This window comes from Akebia trifoliata, chromosome 1, assembly GCF_017979445.1.
Source record: "Akebia trifoliata isolate Shusen 1 chromosome 1, ASM1797944v1, whole genome shotgun sequence".
Lineage (NCBI taxonomy): Eukaryota > Viridiplantae > Streptophyta > Magnoliopsida > Ranunculales > Lardizabalaceae > Akebia > Akebia trifoliata.
In genome coordinates this window covers 34,279,040-34,288,697 of record NC_141375.1, presented here as the reverse complement: position 1 = coordinate 34,288,697, position 9,658 = coordinate 34,279,040, and the positions used below count along the sequence as shown (strand labels likewise).

Here is a 9,658-nt window from a genome sequence, read left to right as displayed (position 1 = left end):
TAAAATTGAATTTGATAGGGTTGGATAAATGTCTGGAGGGTCAAAAGTCTAATTTTTACTCAAAATTTAGAAGTATGGTATTTAACTCTAAATATAAAATTTTAGTCAGATTTTGGGTAAGGTTTGGAATATGTTATTTGGTTCATCGATTCAAATTTGGATTTGGAGTTCGTGGTTCGCCAATCTAAAATGAACCTGAGTCGTAGGGGTACATAGAGAAAATTTGTTTTTGGCTTCCAAGATCGGTTTGTTAGCTTGTGCATATATATATAATTCATGTATACAAATTATAATTATAATTATAATATTAAAAGGTTATAAGTTAAATATAAATAAATTTATAAAATTTAAATATGAATAAGGAAAGAAATAAATATTTTTTTTGATTCACCGAACTAAATTAGTGGGTTCGTCGAACCCAACCAAAACTCGGTGGTTCGTGGTTCGTTTGTTTTTAAGTGCCCAATACAAGTCTTACCGTGAACTGGTTCGCTCCGTACCGGTTCGTGGTTCGAAATAATAGAAACGAATTGGGTAACACGGGGCTGGATCACCTAATAAAGTTAGGCGGACTCTATTTGTTATCTCCTGGGCGGTGAAACCAAATTCACGTGTTATTTAGAACCTATGTATTAGGCACGTGGCAGTTGCTTACGTGGAATTCCTGGACGGTCTGACTTTCGTCAAGATAGAAGAAACTAGAGATCTTACTATCAGTTAACCAAATATCACGAAATGCTCCTTAAAAGAAGAAGTTATTTACACGCTCACCCACGCAGAAGACCACCTTCAGGACCACCGGTCCACCCAAGTCCCAAGCCGCCTCTTAAATAAGGTTAGCTGCAAAATACCAATCTCGAGGATTATCAATAGTTCATAATTCGAGACGACAGTCCACCCGACTAATCTTTAACCCTAATTTTCAACAGAGGATTCTAGAAAACACCACAACGAACCGATGACTACGTCTTACATTTCTCTCTTTCTAGCGTCCTCCTCCTTCGAGACGAAACATTTGATCCATAAAAAAGCACCTCAAAACAAGCTCTCATACAGAAGCTCTCTGAATCGTTAGGTACGTTCAACAAAAACCCTAATCTTTTCTATCTGGTTCTTCGGAAACTGATCTGTTGTGATGTTTGTTAAATATACAGATCTGTCTTCTCCATTATATTTTAACCATTTTGGACAGATTTAGGGGCCGATCTCGTTTATTTTCCATTTTTTTAAAATAAAATCGATCACTTTGCATGTTGTTAGCTTATATTATTTCTACGCGATATTTGAGGTCTCACAATTGACGTTTTAGCTCCAATTCAATGATTCTGCATAGATACATACTCAGATCTTTTTTTTTTTTTTAATGAAATTTTTATGGGAATGTTTGATTCTTCATTTGCACACTTGCGTGATTTCCTCCCACTTGAAACCTTAGGTCGATGTATAATGATTTGGGTTTATTGCAATTTTTGTTTCCTTTTTGGATTTGGTTGCTGGTGTTGATGCATTAATGTTTAAGTTGTTTTTTTTTCTTCTTAATTGGTAGTAGATCAAATTGTTCAATCGGAGTTATTTTAATTCGGCGAAAATGAGCGTTGTTGGTTTTGATATCGGCAACGAGAGCTGCATTGTTGCTGTTGCACGACAACGTGGGATCGATGTTGTGCTCAACGATGAATCGAAAAGGGAGACTCCAGCTGTTGTCTGTTTCGGTGAGAAGCAGCGGTTCATTGGAACAGCTGGGGCAGCTTCAACTATGATGAATCCAAAGAACTCGGTTTCTCAGGTAAAGCGTTTAATAGGCAAGAAATTCTCTGATCCTGAACTTCAACGGGATCTCAAGGCCTTGCCTTTTACTGTCACGGAAGGCCCCGACGGTTATCCATTAATTCATGCACGATACTTAGGGGAAACTCGAGTTTTCACACCCACACAAGTACTAGGGATGGTACTATCAGATCTGAAGATTATAGCTGAGAAAAATCTGAATGCAGCGGTCGTGGACTGTTGTATTGGAATACCTGTTTATTTCACTGATGTTCAAAGAAGAGCAGTTTTAGATGCTGCAACGATTGCTGGTTTGCATCCTCTTCGTTTGTTTCATGAAACAACAGCAACTACTTTGGCTTATGGGATTTATAAGACTGATTTGCCTGAGAACGATCCATTAAATGTTGCTTTTGTTGACATTGGTCATGCAAGCATGCAAGTATGCATTGCTGGATTCAAGAAGGGACAACTGAAAATTTTGGCTCATGCGTTTGACCGATCACTTGGTGGTAGAGATTTTGATGAAGTTTTGTTCCAGTATTTCGCTGTCAAATTTAAGGAAGAATACAAGATAGATGTGTTACAAAATGCACGGGCTTGTCTCAGGCTTAGGGCTGCGTGTGAGAAATTGAAAAAGATGCTGAGTGCGAATCCAGAGGCACCTTTGAATATAGAGTGCTTAATGGATGAGAAAGATGTGAGGGGGTTTATTAAGAGGGATGAGTTTGAGCAGATAAGTGTTCCTATTTTAGAGCGTGTGAAAGGACCTTTGGAAAAAGCTCTTTCGGAAGCTGGTATTGGAGTTGAGAATATCCATTCAGTGGAGGTTGTTGGTTCAGGATCTCGTGTTCCAGCAATTATTAGGATATTGACTGAGTTTTTCGGGAAGGAACCAAGGCGCACTATGAATGCAAGTGAGTGTGTCGCACGTGGCTGTGCTCTTCAATGTGCAATGCTTAGTCCCACATTCAAAGTGCGGGAATTTCAGGTAAAACTATACTATTTCTATATATTCCCTCTTTTTGATTTTTTGTGTGGTTATATGTGCTGTTTTTGTTGAAGAAAATCATTAAGTTTCCTGAGGAGGCTTATGTGCTCCCAAAGAACTTTCTAGAAATTGTCCAACACTCGGTTATCTCGCTCAAATTACTAGATAGTTCATAGTTGTGCTTGTGGTGTATTTTTTGTGCAGTTTGCCATTGTTTTTGCCTATAAAACTGGTAGGTGGCACATGCAAGCACGTATGTATTACATAAATTAGGGTTTATAAAAATGTATTTCAAAAAATCTATATAATACTCCTCAACTTTATTGCCGTTTCTCTTCTACCCCTTTCGAATAATACCCTTTCAACTCCCCCCCCTCCCTTTTCTTTCCCAATACTACCACTCCAACTTTATTACCTTACCCTTCGACCCATTTTCCAATAATACTCCCACAACTTTATTGTCTTTCCTCTTTTACCTTCTTAACCCTCAAAGAGGATGACCGTGCCGTAGGCATGTGCGAACTCTAGTTTAGATAGATAACCTAATTTATATCGAATTTTATCATTTACTATATTATAAGGGCATGTTTGTAAATACTAATTAAGGTGAGTTTGAATATACCATAATAAAAAGATATTTTTGCAATTTTAGAAACTAATTAATGTGGTTATTGGGATCATGAGATTTTAAGGGCAAATTAAAATATTATCTATGGTGACTTTGAAGATAACATATTGAAAGGAAATTTATGTAATTTTAGAATCTAACTGAACTTGGTTACAAGGGTCGTGGGATTGTTTTGGTAGGCCAATTTTTTGGTGTCGAACCACCATCATTCTGCCTTCTCTCATTATAATAGTAAAGATCAAGGAACTTGGAAATGAAAATATTTTGACCAATGTGGAAATCAATACAATTTTAAGGAAATGATAGAAATGTCAAAGAAGTTTTTATTGAAAGTGTAGGAAATGATAAGCCATACATGAAAAGATACTCCTAAATCGTCATATTATAAAAACAGTTGTAAGAATTATGGAAACGAAGATTATTAATGTTTCGTTGTACGTTGGCATGAGTATTTAAGAGACCGACACTTAAATGAACCATATGTTTCTTGGAAATGAGAATAACAATATCACATAACTACAAATACTTTAATATGTATCACTTTCTTAAATGAACAAACTATACGTACTACATTATCACATAATTATAATATATATAAAATAACAATGTCATATGTATACACATATTTATTTTTTAAATATGTACGACCAAGTTACCGATATATCCAACTAATTAGAGCAAGAATGCTTGTACGCTAGTACTTATATGAATATTTTTTACTATTCATCGAAATATTTTCATTGAAATCTTATATTTTTATATCTAACACTTAATTATTTCGGTCAAAATTCACTATTCATAGAAATATTTCGTGAAATGAATAGTAATTACCACCAAAATATATACATAAAGAAACTGTCGGTTAAATTTCGTGATGGACGTTATGGAAATATTTTGGTATATTTCGTGCAAATATTTCGGAATTTGATACTATGGTAAAGATATTCTTTCTATCAGGAATTTCTGGCATGCATTTTGATTTCAATACTTCATTACTTTATTTCCTTGTATATGATATATTTTCAGGCAGTTGTACAAGAAAGTTTTTCTACCTGTTACTGTTTTTTTCTTCCAGCGATAGTTTTTGCTTGCACTTGTTTTTGTAATTGTGGCCACGTTATTTATTGTTCAGTTAAGTGTCACACTTTTGAAGCTTTTTCTGCGCAACCATCCAATTGTCAGTCCGCAATATCACTGTCTTGTCCACTGTAAATTATGATCGAACATGCTTGCTTATGAAATAAAGATATAACTTCCTTAAAAACAACATAATGAATTATAAAGATTGATCTCCTCGAGTGTTCGATTGTGAAGTAAGTGCTGTTTTAAGTATTACATTATTGCCTGATTTTACCAATATCTGCGCATGCTTTAGCAGTCATATCTTGGCATGCCACAGTCCTAATGGTTTCATGTGTTGTTTTAGGTCAATGAGAGCTTTCCCTTCCCAATTGCCTTGTCTTGGAAGGGTTCTTCCCCTGATTCTCAGAATGGAACAATGGATCACCAACAGAGCACTATCGTCTTCCCCAAGGGTAATCCATTTCCCAGTGTCAAGGCTTTGACATTCTACAGATCAACAACTTTCACGGTTGATGTTGTGTATGCTGATATAAATGAATTGCAAGCACCGCCAAAGATCAGCACATACACGGTAAATAGTTTCCTTATTTTAATCTGAAACTCACATTTTTTACCACTATTCTGTATCCTGCCCTTTCAAAATTGTATTTCCCTTTTTAACGCATGTTCTGTATTTTTGTGGACAGATTGGTCCGTTCCAATCTGCAAAAGGTGATCGTGCGAAAGTGAAAGTAAAAGTTCGCCTGAATCTCCATGGCATTGTTTCTATTGAGTCGGCAACAGTAAGTTTTAGAGCTCTAGTTGAGTTGAAATGTGGTTTAAAAGGTTATTTCATTTGTTTGTGAATGACTGGTCTTTTATTGGTTACTTTAGCTTTTGGAAGAAGAGGAAGTTCAGGTTCCAGTTGTAAAGGAGCCAGCAAAGGAAGCTATGAAGATGGACACTGATGAGGCTTCAACTGAAGCTCCTGTTGGAACTGGTGAAAGTGATGTAAATATGCAAGATGCTAAAGGTATCAATGATGCTTCTGGAGTTGACAATGGTGGAATTGAATCTGGAGACAAGCCTGTGCAGATGGAAACGGACGCCAAGGTAAGATTATTGCTGTCACACAATATTTATATTTATGCATTGTGCCTGTGGCCTGTCTTATATTTAATTTATGCCGTTGCCAATTGGATTTTGTATCGGTACTAATTTGAGCTTTTGGTCCAATTCTGTCTGAATGGTTGGGTTGGGCCTGAGATGCTTATTTCATGTTCTACCCGTGGTACTCAGGATCCATCCCGAGCTTGACTTGGGTTTAGGGGTTGGTTGAGAACAATCAAAAAATGGAGAAGAGGGAAAGGGAGAGGTGATAATGACACAGGAAAGAGAAATAGAGATGGCTTGGTTTAGGTTGGGTTGCACAAGGCCTAAGCCCAAGCCAAAGTCTATTTTTTTATCTGATAAAACCACGGTTCAAAGTTTTATACTGCCTCAGAATGTTCGGTTGAGACAGAACGAAACAGACCCTGAAAAATTGAATGTTTTGGGAATGTTTCAGATTGTTTCCAAAGAATGTCTCAGAATGTTTTGGTTAAGATGGTCTCAGGTTTTCTTGCCCGAAACATTGCCTCGAGACGAGATTTTGAACCTTTGAGTTCAAGTACAACTTTTTGAGTACCAGGCCAAGCCTAACCCAAGGTTAGGTTAACCATGTTTGGCTTGTTTTGACCCATTCAATTTGTACTCCTAGTTTGTGTTCATTTCTTTTGGTTAGATTCTTTTCCAAGGAATATCCTTTACCCTACAGCTACATTAGAAGGCGGGTTGTTTCCATTCATGAACATCATTTGATGCATGTATGAGAGCATTACTTGAGGGTATGAATTTCTTGTAGCGCGTTTCATCCTCCTTTTTTTTAACCCTCATGAAGATGGGCTTAACAATATTTTTTGATAGGTGCATACAAAGCATTGCTATGTTCAGCCTTGTATGGTTTTCATTTGGATTATTTGGTTTCCTTTTAAGGTTGAATATTTAAGTGCTTTGTGAGTTTTTTGGTACCTTTGTTCATATGCTTTTCAGTCCTGAAAAATTGGTCATGCATACGTGTGATTTACTTTCAACGAGTTACATCATTTTGCTTTACTATGTCTTTTCTTAGTAGTTTGGTATGTTTTCGTTGCAAGATATCTGGCTCCATAGTTTCATTTCATGTTCTAGGAATTTTTCCTATTAATAGGGTGTGTGGAAGAGAAATATATAAAATGCTCTTTAGTTGTTTATGGATTCTTCAGTTTTGTTGAATTTTTTTCATATGTTACACCCCAACATATGGGCTAAAGATTTGTTGTTCCCCTTGCACCCACCCAAATATCTTACTACTACATCAAAACACAACAGAAGACCTCTCAAATATCTGAGCTGACTGAGAACCATCCACAAAAATTTGGGGTGTCAACTGCAAAATTGAACCATCCACCTTTTAACTTTAAACCTTCCCAACCTGCCTTTCTCAACTGCTCTAAAAAAAGTACTTTTTCCTCCTACACCAAGGGTCTACTCACTGTTTGTGCAAAAGCGGTATAATGTCTGAAAAAACTTTCTTTCATAATTATCATCATCATTGTTATTGTTATCGAGGGTAAACCGGATTAAATCCGCATCGTAGTTGTTAGGTCAACCGGTTGAGCTACAAGTTCAACTTGTGCACAAGCCGTATAATTTCTGTAAACTTGTCATAGGCTTGTTGCATGTGTGTTAATTGGTTGGTTTGCCCTATTTATATGCAGAATGTAAATATGGTGATTGTTCGAATTTATAACCTTATATTCTTGGTCTACAGGTTGAGGCTCCAAAAAAGAAGGTAAAGAAAACAAATATTCCAGTTACAGAGGTGGTTTATGGCGGAATGGCTCCTGCAGATGTACAGAAGGCTATTGAGAAGGAGTTTGAGATGGCTCTGCAGGATCGTGTCATGGAAGAAACAAAAGACAAGAAGAATGCAGTGGAGGCATATGTTTATGACATGCGAAACAAGGTAAAAATAATGATCCTTCCTTCAATACAATATTATGTACTATATATTAACTCCAGATTATGAAACTTACAAAACAATTTCTGGATGTCCAGATTAACGACAAATATCAGGAATTTGTTACTGCATCTGAGAGGGAAGATTTAACTGCTAAACTTCAAGAGGTGGAAGATTGGTTGTATGAAGATGGTGAGGATGAAACAAAGGGTGTTTACGTTGCCAAGCTTGAGGAACTGAAGAAGGTAACGGTTCTTTGTTGCTGTCTGTTTGGTTGGTTATTAATGGTTTAACATTCTGCATTTTGACAAGAGTGTGATGAAATTTCAGCAAGGTGATCCCATTGAGGAGCGTTACAAGGAGCACTCAGAGAGGGGACCAGCTATTGATCAACTAATGTATTGTATCAATAGTTACAGGGAGGCAGCCTTGTCAACTGATCCCAAATTTGATCACATTGACTTGGCTGAAAAGCAGAAGGTAATATTCTGGAGGCCTTTTGTAGTTTGGGGGAATGTCGGGGGTTTTCTATGGAATTCTGGTTTCAGTAGGTGATGAACTTAACCGATATTTATTTTATTCCATTCTGATAGGTTGTAAACGAGTGTGTAGAAGCAGAGGCATGGTTAAGAGAGAGGAAGCAGCAGCAGGATTCTCTGGTCAAGTATGCCACTCCATTGTTGCTGACAGCTGACATCAAAAAGAAGGCCGAGACCCTTGACAGGTATAATTGAATATAATCCAGTCTGTGGCTTTTACTTTTTGAAGTGATCTTTCTTCTAGGAAGAAACTTGAAAGACTTCCTATCTTTGCTCTGAGTTGTGCTTGATTCTTTTCACAATGTTGAAATATTATAATTTTTTCTGAACAGGTCTTGTAGGCCAATAATGACAAAACCCAAGCCAGCCAAGCCACAGACTCCTCCCACAGAGACTTCAACTCCTCCACCCCAATCTCAAGGTTCTGAAAACAGCAGTGAGAACGCAACAGACGGCGATGGGAACAGTGAGGATCCAACTGCTACTGCAGAGCCGATGGACGCTGACAAGTCCGGTGGTGCCTCAAGCCCTCCATGATTCTAGTAAACACAAGGGTTTTGTTTTTGTTATTTCTTCTTTTCATCCCTAGAAGCCGAGGTTCGGTTCTGTTTGTGTGATATTATTTTAGCCCTGAGACCTGAGTCTGGATGGGTGGGTAGAGAGGGTGAGAAGTGGATGAGGACATTTACTCTACACAGGTGATATATGTTTGAAATGCATGCAACCACCATTGTCAGGTGGCCTGCCTGCTTCATTTATATTATTAGGAGAGAGGTCTAAACAATCCAGTTTTCGAAATGGGTTTATGAGAAAAACTAAGACTTACTGATGTTTACTTGTCGCAGTGACAATCTACATCTCTGCTTTATTTTTTTGAAATGGATTAATAGTTTTCATGTAAGTTTGCTGCTCATTTGAAATTTTATGGACATTGAAGTTGCAGTAGTATGAGCTCAATGCGTTTGGCTTGGATGTGATAATTTAGGCATGGTTGGATCGCCAATTCATTTCAACTTCAACTCTTGTTGGATGCACAGGAACGTTGTTACTGTCCTGATTTTGGTTGGAGGATTTATGCTTATTTTGCAAATTTTGTGGACGAGATTTAGCATCCCGGCCCTTGTTTCTCGGATATGCTGTTTCTTCCATTTGTAAATATGCTGCAAGGATTAGGGCTGTCAATGGATTGGGCCCAGACCAAATCTGGGATTTGGGACCAAATTTGAATAAAGATCTGATTGGCCCCTTGTTGGATTTTGATCGTATCTCAATTTTAGGATCCACTTACAATCGATGTAGGTCTGGATCAGCAAAACATGATTATATTTAAACAAGGCAGACGTGCACATGCACGCTCACACTTTGTATGTTCTTACATTTTTATTTGATGATAGGGTGAAGGTTGATCCGTATTTGATCCAATAGTTCATCAGATATGGGAGCACAAATCATCAATCTATGGATTATAAGCTGAATGTTGCTGTCAAGAAACATCTTTTGATAAAATTGTGTAGTGGATATGAGAAATGTTAAAGAGTGACTAATAAATATAGGGTAAATGGTAAATTACCATTTCGTGGGCTGAATATGGGGAAATTCCCAATACGATACGCTACTCGTTTCAAGTAAAA

At 37.2% G+C, this 9,658-nt stretch overlaps 1 protein-coding gene across 1 annotated transcript; it reads left to right on the top strand.

Annotated features, from left to right (window-relative positions):
* Positions 1-917: 917 nt before the first annotated feature.
* LOC147412023 (heat shock 70 kDa protein 15-like) lies at positions 918-8,928 on the top strand. Its single transcript, XM_086455188.1, has 10 exons — positions 918-1,075; positions 1,550-2,758; positions 4,813-5,040; positions 5,156-5,251; positions 5,343-5,561; positions 7,300-7,494; positions 7,587-7,733; positions 7,819-7,968; positions 8,082-8,212; positions 8,360-8,928. The coding sequence occupies exons 2-10, from the start codon at positions 1,589-1,591 to the stop codon at positions 8,562-8,564; spliced, it is 2,541 nt and encodes an 846-aa protein (XP_086311314.1). The 5' UTR covers positions 918-1,075; positions 1,550-1,588; the 3' UTR covers positions 8,565-8,928.
* Positions 8,929-9,658: the final 730 nt, after the last annotated feature.

Excerpts from the sequence above, each read along its gene's own strand:
- LOC147412023 (XM_086455188.1), top strand. The coding sequence starts at position 1,589 with ATGAGCGTTGTTGGTTTTGATATCGGCAACGAGAGCTGCATTGTTGCT. Across the intron at positions 7,495-7,586 it reads TTTATGACATGCGAAACAAG|ATTAACGACAAATATCAGGA; the intron begins GTAAAAATAATG and ends CTGGATGTCCAG. Across the intron at positions 7,969-8,081 it reads ACTTGGCTGAAAAGCAGAAG|GTTGTAAACGAGTGTGTAGA; the intron begins GTAATATTCTGG and ends CCATTCTGATAG.